General features: G+C 40.6%; 1 protein-coding gene and 1 pseudogene across 3 annotated transcripts in view; one reads left to right on the forward strand and one right to left on the reverse strand.

Annotated features, from left to right (window-relative positions):
* ZDHHC15 (zinc finger DHHC-type palmitoyltransferase 15) overlaps positions 1–21813 on the reverse strand; it is a 110511-nt gene that overhangs the window by 74647 nt on the left and 14051 nt on the right. For all 3 annotated transcript variants that reach the window (XM_058659051.1, XM_004592769.3, XM_058659052.1), the window contains exon 2: positions 10220–10246. In XM_058659051.1, the coding sequence (XP_058515034.1) occupies positions 10220–10246 (27 nt within the window). The remainder of the gene's footprint in view (positions 1–10219; positions 10247–21813) is intronic.
* On the forward strand, positions 10868–12481 carry LOC105942210 (small ribosomal subunit protein uS5-like; annotated as a pseudogene).

Raw genomic sequence — 21813 nt, forward strand, 5'->3', positions numbered from 1 at the left:
ATTTTCCCAATAATTTTGTGAGCGATGCAATAGGATAGGATTAGTTGATTAACAATAAAAGGTAAATAACTAACCAAAAGTTACACAGCTAGTTGATAATGTAGTGGGTTAAATATTGAACTTCTGGCTTTAAATCTGCTTTTTTTTCAGTGACCTCAAAGACTATACACTTTGAAGTGTGAGTTATATCTTTGAAATAGTTGTACAAGCGCCCCCCTTTCATACTCTGCCTCTTGTATAAGCCTTCTGATATGGAGGATTTGGGTGATATGATTGAGTTCATTGTTTTACTCCGAATTTTTGAATGGCATAGTCTTATTAATCCATCAGAAAGACTCAAGGGAATCCTGTGACTGGAGATCAAGTTAATAAGGCTGAGTCTCTTGTGTATTTATGACTGCACTGAAAAAAAAAATTACTGTCTGTATCCCATGGAATAAGACTTTCAGATATAGTTGGCTTTTGTATGAAATCCAATGTTAAAATTAAAGCATGTAAAGCAAAAGGTAATGTCTACCCCCAACATACACATGTCACAACGCATCTCTCCATCCTAACACACACACTTAATTGTATGGTACAATTCCGTAGAGTCTGGGATTCCCCATCCCTCAAATTTCCCACTCCCAACTGATCTTCCCAATGTGTACATATTGTTACAGTAGTAGAGTCCTTAAGGAGTCATAAGTTCCATCAGTCTGTTATTTAAGCGTGCCACGACATTGCTGGTACAGACAATGTCAGACAGTTCAGCGTCCCATTGTGTAGATAAGCCCAACAATTTCATTAGGTGTCCACCTTTGATTTGGAAGTAGGGATGCATATTGCAATATATCTTCACATCTGGATATAGTAGTCTCTATTACTCCATCACTATCATTGTATTGCTTTTAAAAAGTAATATATTCATAAGCTTCGAACTCTGAAGATTTAATAATACATTGTGAAGAAAAATTCCATATTCTCTTGGCCACCCAGATCCCTACCTTGGAAGTAAGCAATGCCACAAAGATATGACTTTACAGTGTAGCTTTTCAGATTTTATACACATAAAATCACCCAAATAGTGCACTTACACAGGTAATATCATTCCACACACACTTTTTTGTACCTTCTTGTTCACTTACCCTAAGTTGATGATCATTTCATTTAATTTAACTTGGAGTGGGTAAGCTTATTAACGCTCCTTCAAAATTGCTGCATGGAATTTTATTGCATGAATGTACTAAATTTCACCTGACTATTCTGGAAATTTAGTTTGTTCTCCTTTCTCTTACTAATACAAATAATATTTCAATGAATAATTTATATATGAGGACACTTCAAAAAGTTCATGGAAATGGAAATAAAATTTAGGTTTATTTTGGTATAAAAATGAAATCCATGCAGGTTTTTTTTTTAAAAAAATAAACACATTGGGCCCGGCGGCGTGGCCTAGCAGCTAAAGTCCTTGCCTTGAAAGCACCGGGATCCCATATGGGCGCCGGTTCTAATCCCGGCAGCTCCACTTCCCATCCAGCTCCCTGCTTGTGGCCTGGGAAAGCAGTCGAGGACGGCCCAATGCTTTGGGACCCTGCACCCGCGCGGGAGACCCGGAAGAGGTTCCAGGTTCCTGGCTTCGGATCGGCGCACACCGGCCCGTTGCGGCTCACTTGGGGAGTGAATCATCGGACGGAAGATCTTCCTCTCTGTCTCTCCTCCTCTGTGTATATCTGGCTGTAATAAAATGAATAAATCTTTAAAAAAAAAATAAAAAAAAATAAACACATTTCATGAGCTTTATAAGAACCCTTGTTATGTAATCAACACATGAGCAAAAAATAGCTGTAAGATCAATTCCCTAAAGTGGAACACCAGGTCAAAAGGTATGCCCTTTGGTAGATACTGACAAACTGTCATTAAGAAATTTTGTAGGGGGCCCAGTCCGGTGGCCTAGCCGCTAAAGTCCTCACCTTGAATGCGCTGGGATCCCGTATGGGCGCCGGTTCTAATCCCAGCAGCTCCACTTCCCATCCAGCTCCCTGCTTGTGGCCTGGGAAAGCAGTTGAGGACGGCCCAAAGTCTTGGGACCCTGCATCTGTGTGGGAGACCTGGAGGAAGTTCCTGGTTTCTGGCTTCTGATCAGCTCAGCTCCGGCAGTTGCAGTCACTTGGGGAGTGAATTAGCGGATGGAAGATCTTCCTCTCTGTCTCTCCTCCTCTCTGTATATCTGACGTTGCAATGAAAATAAATAAATCTTTAAAAAAATGTAAACTAAGTAGCAAAATATTGGACTTATGACTGTTGATGAAGGGACTATACTATTGTAATAATATGGGGAATGACAGTGTTAGTGGGATATAGGTTGGGAAGAAGGGAAGGTGAAGGAGAAACTCCATGCCTATAAAACCATATCATGCAAAATAATGATAATAATAAAAAGTTGTACTTGACTTGCATTTTCATTATCAATCTGTCAAAGTGCCTCTTCCTCCAGAGTCTAACTTTTGTGAACTGTTAGAATATTTTAATTTTAGGTAAGACCTTTATATTGTTTCTTTATATATTAATACTTGCTAAGATTTTTTCTTTGATTTTTTTGAATTTTATAAAGGAAAAATTTTATGACTATGTAAGTGAGAGGGGTTATAAGAGCATTTTACATTGGATTCTTTCAGCATGTAATGGAAATACGGGAACTTTAAAGAGATAAGGGAAAAATTATTTTATATTTACCCCTCATTATGCACATTAATGGTAATGAAATGAACCAATTTGGATCACCTAAGACCTAAACCCTTACGTTTTGCAGTATGTTAAGTGTATTAACTACTCCAGGGATCTTTACCTTTTTTTTTTAATCCCAGTGATTGAGATAGGAAGTGTGGGGCTTTAACTAAGTCCAGGTCTTACTACACATTAATTACTGGCTTAATCCTGTAACTGCAATCAGCTGGGTTCCATTCCTGTACTCTGGGGTTTCACAAAAGTTATGACGGAGATGAGTGGTTCTTGAGGTTAAATAAGTAAGTGAAGATCATTCAGCAGATTGGTAGACCAGAAACTAAACTGCAGATTTCATGAAAATCAATGAGTTAAGTAAAACTTCAGAGATCACCTACTATAACCTCATTTTTCAGAGGGGTAATTGAGGCCCAGAGAAGGCAATTGGTTTGATAAGGACTACCAAGCAAAGTTATGGAAGCAATGGAGCCTGAACCCAAGTTTCTGCACTCCCAGACAAAAGCTCTGTTCTTTAAAACACTTTTTCTCAAATTTCCGACTGCCTCAAAAATTGAAACTATGCATATTGCCAAGCCTTTTGCCAAAGAATCTTAATCAGTGTCCCGAAATGGAGTCCAGGAATCCAGAAACTCTTTCAACAAATTCTGAGATAAACGACTCATGAGAACCAAAAAACTAAGAGGTCAAATTCTTGTCTAACCTACTATCCTAATGAGGATGGTTTCCTCCAGCATGCCCAGCAGGTAATTCAATCATTTCTGCCGATAGCTGAAGTGAGTATTCTTGATCTAGAGAAAGGCTTCATGAAGCCCCCAATGTGTGTACTTCTATTCCTTTTCTGACTTAAAAACCTGCAACATATTTCTTTATAATAACTTTTGTTACCTAGGATAGTCATCCCTGTAAGTGTAGACAAGTGATGTTCTCGTAAGGTCTCAGATCACTAGAGAAATTCAAACACTGAACTGTATCCTTGAATTGCCACTACTCATTGACACTGGAATAAAATGAAAAAACACCTTCATAAGTAAACAAGCAAAGCAGAGCCCTTTACTCATGTGGCAGTGATTAGACCTAAAAGTCAAAGGCCTTTCAAGTGGTGGTGTTTTTCTTTTCTTCCATAGGTGCAAAGGTTTGCAGGAAAAGCAGAATTAAGCCATTAAGAACACGGCCACCCGCTAAGGAAAAAATCTGCCTAACTATACAGTTATTTTGAACTTAGTTACTGTATTGCAATGTTAATATTCCATTATGGGAATAGCTTCTTAAATGAGAATGATTACTTTAGCTTTTATTCTGAAATAATGATTCATAAACAACTTGGTAAAAATTATGGAATCCGAAATTACATGGTGGAGGTAGTAAAAGTGGTTATTAGCAACATCTTTGGTCAGCAGGATGCCTTTCTAGCTGTTGTTCCCAGGGACTAGTAGGAAATGAGTGATTTCATACATGTGTATGTGTCACAATTGAAAACACTTTCTTTTGAGAACAAGAATGAATGTAGTAGTAAGATATACATCAAAGTGGGGAGGAGGGGGGAATACTGCAGCTTTAATATAAATAGGTTAGGAATATATGTGTATGTATGTGTGTATAATATATAATTATATATATAAATATATATATAGAAAATAGATAAAAAGTAAGGCTGTTATGACAATTATACAACATATATACCTCTTTTCTTTAAAAGCTGTTAGAAGCTGTTTGATTTTAAGACATTGTTTTTGTAATATCTTTCCTATCAACTGATGACTAAAAGCATTAGGATTGGGGTAATGGATAAAAGGGAGTTATCCTGTAACTACACAGTAATTCACAGAGCTACAGCAACCATAGCATTATCCATTGAAAGATTCCTCATTCAAATTCCTGTTTGGGCTCAGGACAGAAGTATCTAGATGTTGATAAAGGAGAAATTTGTCTGCTTGGGCAATCACATCTCCTTTAAAGCAGAACACTTCTCACTGAAGTGCTGGATTCTAATACATGAGTTCACTGTCCTATCCTACTGCACTTTCACTGATTTAAAAAATCTTTTAAGACATATTTATTTTTATCAGAAAGATTTATACAGAGAAATAGAGACTGAGAGAAACATTTCCTATCTGCTACTTCATTCCCCAAATGTCCACCACGGCTGAAGCTGAGCCGATCTGAAGCCAGGAGCCAGGAGCTTCTTCCAGATCTCCCATGTGGGTGCAGGATCCCAGGACTTTGGGTCATTCTCTGCTTCTTTCCCAGGCCCCAGGCAGGGAGCTGGAAGAGAAGCAGCCAGCACAGAAACCAGTACTTTATGGGATCCTGGAGCTTGCAAGGCAAGGATTTAGCCACTAAGCCATCATGCTGGGCCCTGATTTAAAATTCTAATGAAGGGCCCGGCGGCGTGGTCTAGCCGCTAAAGTCCTCGCCTTGAAAGCCCCGGGATCCCATATGGGCGCTGGTTCTAATCCCGGCAGCTCCACTTCCCATCCAGCTCCCTGCTTGTGGCCTGGGAAAGCAGGAGAGGACGGCCCAAAGCTTTGGGACCCTGCACCCGCGTGGGAGACCTGGAAGAGGTTCCTGGTCCCGGCATCGGTTTGGCGCGTACCGGCCCGTTGCGGCTCACTTGGGGAGTGAATCATCGGATGGAAGATCTTCCTCTCTGTCTCTCCTCCTCTCTGTATATCCGGCTTTTCAGTAATAATAAAATCTTAAAAAAATAAAATAAAATAAAATTCTAATGAAAGCTAGACCTCATCTCTTAGCTACTTGAATGGGGTAAGAGATCTGTAAGCTATACAAGGCTCTAAAGCTAATTCATGACAATACAGAAATTGTTCAACAGTTGTTTCCATAATGTAGACTCCCTGTAGAATTCAAGATTTTCTTGACTTGTTTCCAAGGTTTAGCAAGGACTTACTCCCTAGGAATCTCTCTGATGTTGAGCTCAAAACCTGAAGCCAATGGTGACATTATGTTTTGAAAGGACATATTCTTATTCACTGCTACCAATTTCAAAAATCAGGGTTGTTAGCAAATAGCTCACCTCATACATTTGGGAATATATAATACATTACTGTAAACTATAATCTCCGTACGGTGCATACAACACTGGAAATATTTGTAACTTTTATACCCATTGACTAACATCTCCCCATATTCTATGCCTACCTCTCCCCAGCTTCCTATAACCACAATTTAAAAGCCAAATTTAGGACCAAGAGTGATAGTCTAGTGGCTAAATCCTTGTCTTGCATGTGCTGGGATCCCATATGGGCACCGGTTCATGTCCTGGCTGCTGTACTTTCCATCTAACTCCCTGCTTGTGGCCTGGGAAAGGAATGAAGGATGGCTTAAATCCTTGGGACCTGCACCCACATGGGAAACCTGCAGGAAGCTCCTGGTTCCTGGCTTTGCATTGAGTTTAGCTCCATATGTTGAGTTCACTTGGGGAATGAACCAGTGGATAGAACATCTTTGTCTCTCCTTCTGTCTGTAAAATCTGCCTTTCCAATAAAAACAAATATTTTTAAAAAGCCAAATATGGGGGGCTGGAATTGTTGCACAGGTTAAGTCACTGCCTATTACAATCCATAAAGGTGCTACTATTATTCAGCCTGCAGATGACCTGCCATGGAATTTTGCAGTTGCCATAATCGCCTGAGCCAATTATCCTCATAATCCACCTCCATGTATCTATGTACATATTCTATAGATTCTGTTTCTATGTAAAATGCTAATACATGTGTATATACACATATATTGTGCTAAAATTAAACTTTCATTTTTTAAAGATTTATTTATTTTTATTGGAAAGTGAGACATACAGAGAGGAGAAGAGACAGAGAGGAAGATCCTCCATCTGCTGATTCACTCCCCAAGAGGCTGCAACACCCGGAGCTGAGCTGATCCGAAGCCAGGAGCCAGGAGACTACCCCTGGTCTCCCACGTGGGTGCAGGATCACAAGGCTTTGGGCCATCTTAGACTGCCCTTTCAAGCCATACACAGGAAGCTGGATGGGAAGCTGAGCCGCCAGGATTAGAACTGGCACCCATATGGGATTCTGACACACGCAAGGTGAGGACCCCAGCCACCAGGCTACCATGCCAGGACCTAAAATTAAAGTTTTAAAATTCCATTTTTCATGAGTTTTTAATGTATCCTCATAGTCAAATAACCTGAAACAAGTAGGGAATGCAGCAGCATGTTGGGAAGGGCGAAGGAGCATGGAAACTGCAGTCCAGCACACTGGGGGCAGATCAGCTAAAGCACGGGAGAATCAGAGGTGTGAAATGGTACTACAGATGTTGCTTGTTTCAAACTACACTACACTATTAAAGAAGCATAAAACACAGTATATGACTGCCAATAGGAAATCCTAGTGTACTACTGAAACTGTTGCAGGTATTTGGGATGTGAACGAGCAGAGATGGAAGATCTTGATCCCCTTCTCTCTGCTCCTCTTTCACTCTCTGTCATTCTTATAAAAAAACATCACACTGTGGTAACAATCTCCTAGAAAACTCAAATCATGGTAAGTAAACTGATGCCTCCAGGACTCAGTTGAACTGGGTAGAGTTTACAAATGACACTTCACACTGGCACAATTAAGTTCAGTAAGACACAGCAAAAAAAAAAAGATGTGGAACTTTGAACATCAAATTTTAACTAAAGAGCATAGCTAGGCAAGCCTAGGAATGGTCAACTAAAAAGTAAAATAAAACTGCAGGTTTGGGCCCAGCGCGATAGCTCAGCAGCCAAAGTCCTCGCCTTGAACTCACCGGGATCCGATATGTGTGCCAGTTCTAACCCCGACAGCCCAGCTTCCCATCCAGCTCCCTGCTTGTGGCCTGGAAAAGCAGTCAAGGACGGCCCAAAGCCTTGGGTTCCTGCACCTGCATGGCAGATCCCAAAGAGGCTCCTGGTTCCTGGCTTCGGATTGGCTCAGCTCGGGCTGTTGCAGCCACTCGGGGAGTGAACCATTGGATGGAAGATGTTCCTCTCTGTCTCTCCTCCTCTTTGTATATCTGCCTTTCCAATAAAAGTAGATAAATCTTTAAAAAAAAAAAAACCTGCAGGTTTGCTTGAGAGTATGTATGGCATGAGTTTGAATCAACACACTTACCACCTAGATAACCTAGCACAGACTAATTAACCTGTTTCAGTTTCCTTAGAAGATGGACACAAGAGCATCTACAGCACTGTGTTAATGCAAATAGTGAAAGACACAATCTACGTGCAACATTTAGCAGGATACCTGGCACAATAAATTGTAGTTTCCAAAAATAAAATAATATTATTGCCATTATTCTTATTGTGGTGGAGTGTCATCTAAGTCCCCTCCCACTTTATTTTGGAAGTTTTTGTGGCAATATATATTTATGATTTTTTAAAGACGTTGGGCCCGGCGCAATAGCCTAGCCACTAAAGTCCTTGCCTTGAATACTCCAGGATCTCATATAGGTGCTGGTTCTAATCCCGGCAGCTCCACTTCCCATCCAGCTCCCTGCTTGTGGCCTAGGAAAGCAGTCGAGGATGGCCCAAAACCTTGGGATCCTGCATCCATGTGGGAGACCTGGAGGAAGCTCCTGGCTCCTGGCTTTGGATTGGCGCAGCACCGGCCATTGCAATCACTTGGGGAGTGAATCATCAGATGGAAGATCTTCCTCTCTGTCTCTCCTCTTCTCTGTATATCTGAATTTGCAATAAAAATAAAGTAAATCTTTAAAAAAAGTTATACACAGAGTAAAATAAAAGATGATCTCTGGACACTAAAAACCATGTAGGAGAATAAAAGACAACTTAAAGGCTAGTTGTGATGTTATAATTCATCAGGCTGTGATGTGTTTACATCTGTATTGAGTGACTTATATGCCTTAACACACTATTCATAACAATGAAGTAGGTAGTATTCTTTGTATTCTACATATGAGCATGAGGATATAAAATAATTCACTAGGAAGCAAAAGAGCCAGTATTTGAATTCAGAGAGTTTGGCTTCCAAACCCACACTTTTAATTACTGTGCTCTCAGGTCACTCTACTCTATTTCCTCGCAGCCAATGCCTCTGTTGAGTGGTAACAAACTGGAGTTTCAGAATGGCATATTGTGAATGTTAGACAGTTTAACGAATTACAGCAATCAATTTCCATGAAGTGAGGATGAAAAATGCTAAAGAGGTTGCACACATACCTATGGCCATTATCAATAAAACAAAATAAAGCTAAAGGATTTTTAAGACTCCTGTCTAACTTTGACTCTTTAAAATGGAAAACATCTCGACCTCTTTAGAAAGGCAGATATATATATATCAAGAACAATTGTTTTATGAGAAACCAACATGCACTCCTATGTTCATAGTAGCACAATCAGTAATTGCAAAAACATGGAAGCAGCCAAAATGCCCATCAACAGAGGATTGGATAAGAAAGCTATGGTTCATCTACTCCATGGAATACTACTCAGCTATTAAAAAAAAAACAAAATGTAGTTCTTTGTGGCCAAATGGGCCAAACTGGAAACCATAATGCTAAGGGAAATGAGCCAATCACAAAAGGTTAAATACCACATGTTTGCCTTAATTTAAGATGATATGATGTTATGTATAACATGTTATGTTATGAATGTTATATGTTGTGTATAAACTAAAATTGAAATGTAAGTGAGGTGGTCACAGAAGATGGCTAGGAACTCGCATTTACTTTTAACATATTGGTTACTCATTACTATGTCAATTAATTCCATAATGATGTAAATTTTTGCTGATGGTATGTTGGAGCTTTCAATTGACTGGGATGATACTCTGCTGGCTCTGTCTTCAGACCAGAAAGGGTATACCTAAGAAGCCGTTGAACTTGACTGGACAATAAGATGCTGGACTCTATGTTTGGTATACGCTTGCAATGGGGGAATCTCAACTGAACTTGAGCTGTGGTTATGCAACAAGGTGGAGGAATCCACCATGGTGGGAGGGTTTGGGGAGGGGTGGGGAGAACCCAAGTACCTATGAAACTGTGTCACATAATACAATGTAATTAATGAATTAAAAATAATAAATAATAAAAAAGAAAAAAAGTACATAATAAATTTATTCAGAATAAAAACTCTTGCTCCCCTCAAAAAAAAAAAAAAGAAAGGTAGATATAAACTGTAGGTTATGCCAAAGATGGTGGTAAGGAACAGTGAGTAGATCAGCGAACACACTGGGACTAAGACGGTGAAGGATTTAACTATTAAATTCCGCTGTGGGGCCCTTCCTCCAAACCCGTGATAAACATGGACTAAGCACAAAGGCCTGGTGCTTAGGGTAACAAAGAAACAAGAGAACCTGGATCATTTTGGCAGAGTATTCACCTTTTCTATCTTAAACTCTGGTAATTTCCCATCTCTGTCCTATACTTGAAGAAGCCACTGAAATTATGTTCTGCTTTATCTTTGGGTAAGCCTCCTAAAAACTGTTTTTCTAAACTTCCCACTTATATAAGTATACAATTTACAATATCCTCTTACCTTTTTCTGCTGGGCTCAAAACAGTCACTGTGAAGAGAAAGAGAGAGAGAGATTTAAAAATATATTTATTAACTAATTTTTCTACATAATCATTTTGAGCAATTTATACAATCGTGCTTTTAGGATATCACTGCCTAATATGAGGGAATGCAAGAATGACTAAATTCCATCAATACCTATTTTTCTTCAGTAATTAAGCATTGCCATTAATTTAACAGAGATTTGAACCCATTTAAAAATAATTCAACAAGTGGAAACACTCAACGATATAACATAATAGTAAGAATTCAGAGATGATTATTTACTTTCCCAAAGTATTCTTTGCAGGATGCCATTAAATATTAAGCTTCTCTTGTATATGTGGACAGTGTCAATATTACATGCCAGCTCTGAAGTCGGACTGAGTTGGGAGCTCAGCTGCACTATTTTGTGACCCTGGGCATCTTCTTTAACTTTCCTAACAGGATCTTCATCTCAAGGCTACTTAAAATTGAGTTAATGAATACACATGCTGCTTAGCAAAGGATCTGGAAAAGGGCAAGTACTTGATGAATAAAAAGATCTCATCTCACAGAACATCAGAACTGGAAATGACCTTTGCAGTTATCTGGCTTATTGTATTGTAGAGAAGTATAAAATTGGACCGGTATGAACAGTGTCAAACGATTTATCTTAGACCAGTTAGAGGTTAGTTGGGGCTAGATTCCATTCTCTAGGGCTTTGTCAATGTACTCAGGTCTGCCTCTCCCAATCATTTTTTGCTGGCTAACTGCAATATATATTATGTACCATTTAGTATAAATGTACATGTATGTGTGTTGTGAAAATGCTTTTAATTCATGCATACAGAGAACATTCAAAAATTCATGGAAAATGTATATGAAAAATTCATGGATTTCAGATTTTTGCAGTAAAATAAAAATTGTTTTCCAAGAACTTTTTGAACTCCCCCCATGTGCTATATGTGTGTAGGTGCAAAGCTTTTCTAAGTGGAATCTGTTCCAAGTGAAGCCTACGTGTCTTTACTCACCGCCAGCATCTGTGTGTACTTGCATTGGATGCCATGTAAACAGAAGTTACCAGACATGGCTCCTAATGTTGAAAAGCTGTTAAGTTGGTTTTCTTATCCAGTGATCAACAATTAAGTATCAGAAAAATTGAGAGGAAAGTACAGAGAATATGACTATGTTCTAAGCGGCTATTTCTTCAGGTCCATCAGTTATACTTTCCTTTTTCCTTGAGTGTTGATATATTTTTGGTGAGATCTAAAAATTCCTTCCTTTAATACTCATTTGAATGGACTTTGTTAAAATCATTACATCTTTGGCAAAAAATCTGACCAGCTATCATTTCTCAGAGAGTTCTAAATGATGGATGATGCCAATGCAACAGGAGGCGTGGAAGGGATGTGAAGAAAGGAAATGGGAGACTGTGGTGTCTTCCTCAATATCCTTGACTGCCTTGGCAGTGGCATCTGGGACAGTAGTCAAGCTTGGGGCGAGGCCCAGACAGAAGCCACTGAGTTTGCAGAGGCCAGGAGGAGGACAAGGAGTGTTCCCTGTCACAAAGCTGGACTACTTAGTCCAGAACCTGAAGATCAAGTCCCTACTACAGGAGATATCTTTCTCCTTCCTACCTATCAAGGAGTTGGAGATCATTGACTTTCCTTTGAGAGCATCCCCCAAGGAAGAGGTTTTGAAGATTATACCAGTGTAAAAGTCCACACATACTGGCCAGCACACCAGGCTCAAGGCATTTATTGCCACTGGTGATTACAATGGCCAGGTTAGCCTGGGTATGAAGTGCTCTAAGGAGGTAGCCACTGTCATCCAAGGGACCTTCATCCTGGCCAAGCTCTCCATTGTGTCTGTGTGGACAGGTTACTGGGGAGAAGGGAAGGAACAAGATATGGGAAAACCTCACATTGTACTTTACAAAATGATTATGCTCTGTGGCTCTTTGCTGGTATGCCTTGTCCCTGGTACCCAAAGTCATTGGTATCATCCTAGCCCTTGTCCCCAAGAAGCTGCTGCTGGTGGCTGGCATTGACGATGGCCACACCTCAGCCAGGGGTGCTGCAGTGCCACCTAGAAAAATTCGCCAAGGCCACCCATGGTGCTGTCTCCAAGACCTGCATCTATCTGACCCCCAACCTCTTGAAAGAGATCATGTTCTGCAACTCTGCCTCTCAGGACTTCATCTTGAAAACAAACCACAGTGTCTGTGTTCAGGACCCATACTCCAGCATTGCTTAAAACTTAGGGTTTTACACAAGAAAAATAAAGTGATTTAAGCATGTTGGTTTTTTTTCTTTAATCTGACTAGATATTGTTTTCTTTTTTTTTTTTTCCTTCTAATAAACCTGCCTGGAAGACTAATACCAAGTCCTTGGATTTTTCTGCAGAAAAAGATTCCTGTTTAAGAATGCCTGGAAAAGGCAGCTATTCTATCTTGACAATACAAATGGAAGTATAAACAAGAAGCTTTGGTGGATCAATCTGAGACTTACTGATTTTTTTTAATTTTATTTTTAAAGATTTATTTTTTTTTAATTTATTTGAAAGCTAGAGTTACAGAAAGAGACAGGGAGAGACAGAGGAGGGATCCTCCATTTGGTGGCTCACTGCCCAAATGGCCACAACTGCCAGGGCTGAGCTAGATCAAAATTAGAAATGAGGAGCTTCATCTCGGTTTCCCACTGGCGTGTAGGGTGCCAAGTACTTAGATCATTCTCTGCTGCTTTCCCAGGTGCATTAGCAAGGAGTTGGATCAGGGATGGAGCCGGGATGCCAGAAATACAGGCAGCAATTTAGCCCTACTTTTGTGATTTCACACACACAATATTTCATGACAGTATTGGTTCCATTAAGGCATGAACTGGAGTAATATTTCTTTAAAATGGACTAAAGGAGAGCAGAATTGCTTGGGAACTATTCTTAATAAAGGGTAGTTGATAAATTGCTGAACAGTCACGTAATAAAGAGTATCTGATAACTTTGCCTGAACACTAACTTCTTCTTTATTTTTTTTTAATAATCTTACTTAATTGATTAGGGTACAAAGGGTCAAGGGCTACAGGAAAGTGGGTAAGACCATTGTTTCCACACTAATATCATCATTTTTCCCCCTGTGTCTGGGGTCAGGGGAAGAACAAAGGGAGAAGCACAACCCAGCCTCCCACCCAGCCCAGGTCCCCAATGTGAGGCATGCTCCGATGCTCCCACTCAAGCAGTTTTGATAGTTCAACAGTTCTGAATTGTTGCCAATCTCGCCGTTCCAATCATGATGAAATCTCTTCAGAATCCACTGGCTGACACAGTCTCTTCATGGTTGGGGGTTCTGCTATGAGCAGTTCAATTGGAAGGGTCTCCAAAGAACTTCGTCTGAGGTGATCCCAGACCTGATTCTTGTGTGTGTTTGCCAGTACAGGGTCTGGCACCATCCGTCGCCCCAAGCAGCTTATGCACATGCTGGTCATTGCAATTGCTGGGTCATTTCTATTTCCAGCCCTGTCTTTCACATGAACCAATGGGTGCTGCAGTCCAACCTGATCCTGCCCACTTCATACTTGGCCCTCACGCAAACCAGTGGGAGCTGCAGCCTAGTTGGGGCGGCTCGCCATAACCCCCGCCAGGCTTGCTCCCTACCCTGGTTCCATGCATGCCAGTATGTATCATAGACTTGTTCAGTCTCTCCCACATTCCAGTTAGCTCTCATACATGTCAATGGGCATTGAAGCCTAGTTCAACCCAACCAGCCCTACTATCCATTCCACACACATACTGGCAGGTGCCTTTCTGTCTAGCCACCCCTGCCCCTGTCCTGGTTTTCATGCTCTCCAGTGGGAGTGGTAACCCAAGAGAGAGGAGCCCACTATTTCTCTCCTAGACCACTCCCTCTCCCGGATTATGCATTCTTCAGGTGGTTCTGGAGTTTAACTTGACAGATTAAGCCCCCAGTGCCAGCGTGTGCCAACTGATGCTGCGGCAAAGCCCAACCAACCCTCACCAACTCCAATTTTTGCTTGTGCCTGTCGAAACAGTCAGCCCAATCTGGCTTTTCCCTGATCTAGCTCACATGAGGCCCACAGGTGTTGTACTCCTGCCTGGTTTGGCCTGCCCCCATCCCAGCTCACACTCTCCAGCATGAGTGTTTGTCCAGCAGGGGAGCCCTCCAAATTCCCCTCACCGGCTTTGTGCCCTCCCTCCCTGGTTCTCACTTATGCTATTTGGGCGCTGTGACCACATCTGGTACCGCAGACTTGTTCAGTCTTTCCCACATCCTCACCTTGGCATTCCATAATGTGCACTGGTTTGTGTCGTGACCATATCTGGCCCGACCCACACTCTATTCTGGTGCTTGGATTCACCAGTGGGTGATGTGAACTGGTTCAGCTTAGTCTGCCCCCTAACTATGCCAATTGTATACTGGCGGGTATCTTTCTCTGGCCTGGTCTGGGTTGCTCTCTATCGTGGTTCTTGCACTCAGCTGTAGGGACTAAGTCCTGACAGAGGAGTTCCTCAAGCTCCTCCATCAGAACCTCTCCCTATGCCAGATCTTGCACATACTGGTGGTTCCATGGGTCAGCTCTCCTTGCTGGCCTTCAATCCATTCCAGTTCTTATTGTTGGATGCTTCAGCCCAGGCAAGGCTTGTCCATACCCAGACATGGGTCACACATGGCTCAGTAGGGGCAGAGACCTAGCCTAGTCCATCTTACATCTACCCAGGTTCTCCAGGTCACTAGATGGTGCTGGCATCTAGCCTGGCTCATTGCGCCCAGCCCCAGTCCACATTTGTGCCAAGGGAGATTGCAGCCATATCCAGACCAGAACGCAGCCCCCATTCCGGCCCCCGCACTCTCCTGTGGAAACCCCAACCCAGCAAGGGTGTACTCTCAGAGCTCCCCAACCGAGTCTAGTCCCAGCCCTAGATTACATGCATGCCAGTGGTTGCTCTGACCCAGTTGGCTTAGCCCCTCACCTATCTCAGCCTTTACCTTCGATGCTGTGGCATAGTATCCCTGGCTTTTGCAGAAAAGTCAGTGTAAGAGTCTACTTCGGCTTGACATGTGCTCCATCCTGATTTCTGTTTTTTCTTTTGAGTTGAGGTTTGCTTGGCCCTGCCCAGTCCACTCCCTTCCAGTTGCAGCTCGGCCCACCCCACATCCTATTTTAGGATGCATCTTTGGGTGCTACTGCCTTGACCTGCCCAGACTGCTATCGGCTCCTTTACCCGTAAGTGATGGCAGGTTCTATGGTCACACCTAACTCAGCCCATCACCACCCCAACTCGTGAGCTAATCAGCGGGACTTGTATTTCCACAGGGTTAGGCCCAAACTTGCCCCAGAGAGTCTACCCCCGGATCTGGTTCTCTCGCGGGTTGGTTAGTGTACTGACCCTGCCAAGTATGACCAGTCCACTATTCCACCACCAAGTCAGGTACTGGTACCTAGCCCTGCCAGACAGGCCCCCATCCATAGCTTTGGTGTGGACTGGTGTGTGGCAGTCAGTGATGCTCTATGCTAACAGTCCATCTCAGGAATGCTAATTGGGCTGGTGAATCAGTCTGGCCCAAATAGATCTTATGGACACTCCCCTCCAAACCATCAGGTCTCAGTTCCCACGCTTGCCAGAAAGTTTCATGACCCCGTTACTGGGAATCACCCAGAATTCATCTCTCACCTACGGTAACACTGGCCTTATTCATGGGTGTCCCTAGGCAGTAATTACATATCCTAAAATCCCCAGAGTTCGTCGCCGGGTGGCCAGCAGGCAGAACCTGGCATCACTTGGTGCACTAGTCGCCCAAATCCTAGGACTCAGTCACTGCTTCTTCGCAGTGATTTTGTCCTGAGTCCCCAGAATTGGGTCCGGCCTGGCTGGGGCACCCCTACAGCTGCCACACTGCAGGGATCTGCTTTTGCCCCAACCCCAAGGCTCGAACCCCTCTCAAACTCATCCTCCCACAAGATGTTAACAGCAGAGCAGAGCTAGGACTTTAACCTAGTTCCTAAGTTTCCCTCATGGTGTACTTACTCTGAGGGAAATGCTCTCTCAGGCCTGGAGAAAGCCTAGGACTCAGTCATTGCCTTTCGGCAATGGCTTTGACCTGAGTCCCCAGCATTGGGTCCAACCTGGCTGGAGCACTCCCTACAGCTGCCACACTGCAGGGAGCTGCTTTTGCCCCAACCCCAAGGCCTGAACCCCCTGAACACTAACATCTAAAGAAGAAATGAAAGTACTAATTCCCATTTGCTTGGCCACTTGTCACAATACTAAGGAAGGGAGACCACCTATATTGAAGTTGTTACGATGAGTGAATTTTACAAGTGAGGAAAAGTTATCTTTAAGTAATTGCAAAACTCATTTGTAACTAGGATTCGTTTATATGTCTCAAGACCAGAGGCAGAATCAATGGGCTAAGCTGCAGGCTAACATATTTAACTCAGTGATGGTGTTGACAATCATCAGCATAATGACGATGATTTTTGGCTGCTTCCAGAAGGAGTGACTTTCCCATTATGAGTGGAAATGTTGTAGAGAACATTCAGACAACATTTTAGCAGTGACTTAGTTTTAAAGATTTTTACCTCTGAAATTCTATAAAGAGTCAATAAATCTAAGGAAAAAATATTTTTCTAAAATTTCTGTTGGAAGTAACATACTTCTGAAGGGAAAAAAAGAGACCTTGATTCTAAAAGATTGTGGCACTTCACTGTATAATTCTACATTCCTTTTATGTTTCTAACATTGCCTTGTGCACTATTAGAGGAAGAGGCTAAAATAGCTCAGTTATATTTAAAATGAAAATGTTACAAATCATACTAAATTTTAACAAAATGATTCCTTTATCATGAATCTCTTGGGTAAGTATACATTTAGCCATTCCACGGGTAATTTGCCATGCATGGATCTAGAGTGATGTGTGATACATGTCATTACACACTTGCTCTCTTCAAATTTCAGTTCACTACTGAAGAGTGAAATGACTGGAGTTATCATCAAATAGCTCTTTGCACCATGTCTCCTCTTTTCTCTCAACTGTTTACTGATTCTTTGCACCTAGATACAGAGCAATTCATGGAAAATATGTGGAATGCTTTTTCATCACAGCAACTTGTGTTTAAACCAAAACATATCTCATGACTTCCTTGCAGTCAATGCCCAGTGTAGGGGTCACAAAAGACTATGGGTAGAATACACCTAATTGGGGTTAGATCAGTATAGTCAACAAAAGTGGTAATAAGGGTATGGAAGATATCCTTCAGCAGCGCTGTAAAATGGATACATAATATGAGCCAGGTAGTTTAAACTTTCTAGTAGGAACATTTTAAAAAGTTTAATAAATACTAAATGAAACCCATTTAAACAATATAACTTATTTAACACAACCTATAACATATCTTCAACATGTTATATGAAAATTATTAAAATACTTTGTATATTTTTTACACTAGGTTTTTTAAAGCTTCTCTATATTTTATGCTTCTAGAACATCTCAACTCAGATACTAGGTTTTAGGTCTTTCACAGACATATGTGACTTGTAATTACTGAGTTAGAATCCTTCAAAAGAACTTAAGAAATCTGGAAATTTGCAATATTAAGAATTAAGTGAGATTTATGCTCATGTAGAACATGAAGCTCTCTTTAATAACAGATTGAGAGAGTTTATAGCGATGTACTGCATGTACTTTTGGGTGTATTCATATTCTGGCTCTCATACTGATTTGTTCTGTGACCTTAAACAAGTGATTTAATTGTTACTTGCATCACTTTCCTCATCTATAGTGAGGACAGTTATGTGTCATACAGGTTAACAGATAAAATATATATAAGTTTGAGTGTCTGATAATATCATAAGTAGATAATTATTTCTAATTATTTACCATCATTTTTCTTGAAGTATTGTTTATTGATAGTAGGGTTTATAATAAGTTTAGAATTAAAAAGCATGATTTTTAAAGTTATGGATTCAAGAAGTTATATATAATGGTTTTACATTATTTTTCAATATCAAAACAAGTTATCTTAATTTCCATTCTTATTTTAAAAAGATTGATATGCAGAATATATAAGGAACTAAAACTCAACAACTAAAAATAAATGAATCCTGTTAAGAAATGGAAAAAGGTCCTACAGAGATATTTCCCAAAAGAAAAAAATATAAATGGCCAACAAATATAAGAGGAAATGCTCAAAATCATTGGTTATCAGCAAAATGCAAGTAATAATAACAATAACAATAATAAATCGCATCACCTCTGTTAGGATGACTATTACTAAAAAGACAAAGTAACAAATACTGGTGAGGAAGTAAAGAAAGGGAAACTCTTATACACTGCAGTTGGGAATGTAAATCATTATAACTATTATAGAAAAGAGAATGAAGATTCCTTAAAACAAAACAAAACAAAACAAAACAAAGAACCTGCAAATAGAACTACCAAATGGTCCAGCAAGCCTACTATGGGATTTATATCTAAAACACTTGAAATGATTTTTTTCAAAGAGATATTTGCTTTACCATGTTTACTGCAGTGCAAAGGAGTTCATTATCAAAAGAATGGGTACAGAAAATGCATATATATATATATATATGTAATTTTATTCAGTAATAAAAAGAACACAATTCTGTCATCTGCAGTAAAATAGACTGAAATGGAGGATGTCATGTTAAATCATATAAGACAGATACATAAAAATAAATCCTGAGTGTTCAACTTCCTGTGTGAAAGCTAAAAAGAAAAGGCTCAACCTGAACATGGAATGTTAATTACTAGAAGTTGTGAGGGGTAGCAAGGAATACACAAAGTTTGGATAATGGGTACCAAGTCAGCTGAGACAGAAGGAAGTTAAGTTTCTACTGTATCAGAGCATAATGGGGTGACTATAGTTCATAACATACTAAAACATATTTTATGAGCAGCTCTGATGCAGTGCCCTAGTGGTTAAATCCTCACCTTGCATGAGCCGGGATCACATAAGGGTGCCAGTTTGTATTCCGGCTGCTCCATTTCCTATTCAGCTCTCTGCTTGTGGCCTGGGAATCAGTGAAGGATGGCCCAAAGCCTTGTGACCCTGTACCCACTTGGGAGACTGGGAAGAAGCTCCTAGCTCCTGGCTTTGGATCAGCTCAGCTCAGGCTGTTGTAGTTACTTGGGGAGTAAATCAGTGGATGGAATATGTTTCTGTCTCTCCTTCTCTCTGTATACCTCTGTATATCAAATAAAAATAAATAAATCTTAAAAAGAAGTTTATGAGCAAGTAGAAGTTGGAACCTCAAGACTCTAATCATAAAATAATGTCAGTAATATTGATTACACTGATTTGGTCAAAACACATTTAACACATATTGAAACATTTCACTCATAAATAAATTGTTAATAAACACTATTTTTAAAAGATTATTTTTATTGGAAAGGCAGATACAGAGAGAAGAAGAGACAAAGAAAAAGATCTTCTATCTGCTGTTTCACTCCTCAAGTGGCTACAATGGCCACAGCTGAGCTGAGCTGAAGCCAGGAGCCAGGAGCTTCCTCTGGGTCTCTCAGGCAGGTACAGGATCCCAAGGTTTTGGACCATTGTCCACTACTTTCCCAGTTCACAAGCAGGGAGCTAGATGGGAAGTGGAGCAGGCAGGACACAAACCAGTAGGATCCCGGTGCATGCAAGACAAGAATTTAGCCAGTGAGCTATTGTGCTGGTCCCAACAGAACTATTATTAAAGTTCAACAGCTGATTCTGATTATCTGCTATGTGTAAGAACCATTGGAGTGCTTGGCACAGTAGCCTAGCAGCTAAAGTCCTCGTCTTGCATGCACCAGTATCCCATATGGGCGCCGGTTCTAATCCCAGCAGCCTTGCTTCCCATCCAGCTCCCTGCTTGTGGCCTGGGAAAGCAGTCGAGAACGGCCCAAAGCCTTGGAACCCTACATCCACCTTGGGAGACCTGGTTGAGTCTCCTGGCTCCTGGCTTCGGATTGGCGCAGTTCCGGCCATTGTGACTGCTTGGAGGAGTGAATCAATGATCGGAAGATCTTTCTGTCTCCTCCTCTCTATATATCTGACTTTGCAGTAAAAATAAATAAATCTTTAAAAAAAGAACATTTGGAGTTATTTTATAAGTTTGGTATGGCATATTACTAATCACATGTGATACACACAGTTGTTTGACATATGGATTGCATATAACACCATTTTAGATGTGATAATATCATGATTCATCCAGACTTGAAGGGATAGCTTTTAGTTATGTAGAAACTTGGTTTCCAGAAAATGTTAAAATGTTCATGGGTTTCTTCTTGTCTTATCAATTTTCATTTCTTATGGTTTTCCTTAAAGAACATTGTTTTGAGTAAACCTATTTCCTAGATCTTTGTAGTTTGGAATCTCCAAATGGAACAATCAGAAGTCTAGAGTTCCATAATTCTCCAAAAGAAAGTAAATGAGTTGGCAAAAAAAATTGGTAGAATTAATTTTTGCAGAGCAATGCAATCTTATAAAAAAAATTCAACAATCAAGAGGGTATACATGTTAGAAATGGAACTGCTGCTTTTTAGAAAGATAATGTCATAACATTATAAATTAGTTGCCTACCATCCTCAACATCCCAAAATATCAGGGGCTGTGAGAATAGCAGCCCATATTCCAGCTGAAGGTTTTAATGCCAGAGAGAGCAATCTGAACCTTATTCTCAGACAGTTGTGGTTGTGGGACTTGAATGTCTTGTGGCTGCCTCAAAAAACAACAAACAAACAAAAAGCTTCCCTGTATTTTGTCTGACTCAGAGTATGCTCAGTGCCAGAGTTGTGCCCTGTGTGGTTTTGGTCAGAACTACTTTAAGGTGCAAGCATTGATTGCATGAGCCTTGGGCAAGAGATGGATCTTGGCAAGATACACCAAAAACTTTGGTAAGGCAGAGGTGAACAAAGGATACGGGTAGGGAAACAAAGGCATTTAAAAACTACTATGTGTATCACAGAACCAAGAAATGCATGCGCACAGCCAAGATGGGATATATGCTCTGAAAAAGCCCAAGATGACCATAAGCTTTCTCCTATATTGCTGGCCTTTGAGTACTATACAGTGAAGGCTAACATACAGCCACAAACAGTATGATTAAGGGGTCAAGGATTACTCAACAAAAAGCCAATACATAAAGACTGAGAAATTATACATTTTCTTCTTTTCTATTTATTATAACACCAAGCATTCATGAAATACCTATGAAGCCACTAATTAACCAAAGATTTAAGGAGCAAAAACTCTAAGGCTCTTACACACACACAAAAAGAATGGAATTCAAATAAAGATCAGAAAAATCCATACACAAGCAACTACAACAACTCACACCAAAAACAAAATCCCAGGATAGGGAAGACTCTGATTTCCAGAGTTGCCATGTTATAATATTCAAAATGTCTAGTTATAAACAAAAAATGCAAAAAAAAGAAATGAATACAAATTGCCCTTGTGGAAGCCCAGGCACTAGACATATGAGACTCTAACTCAACTGTATTAAATCAGCTTCCAGAACTACAGGAATCTGTGGAAAAACTATTATAATTTTTCATCCAGAAACCTTAAATCA

Source organism: Ochotona princeps, chromosome X, assembly GCF_030435755.1.
Source record: "Ochotona princeps isolate mOchPri1 chromosome X, mOchPri1.hap1, whole genome shotgun sequence".
Lineage (NCBI taxonomy): Eukaryota > Metazoa > Chordata > Mammalia > Lagomorpha > Ochotonidae > Ochotona > Ochotona princeps.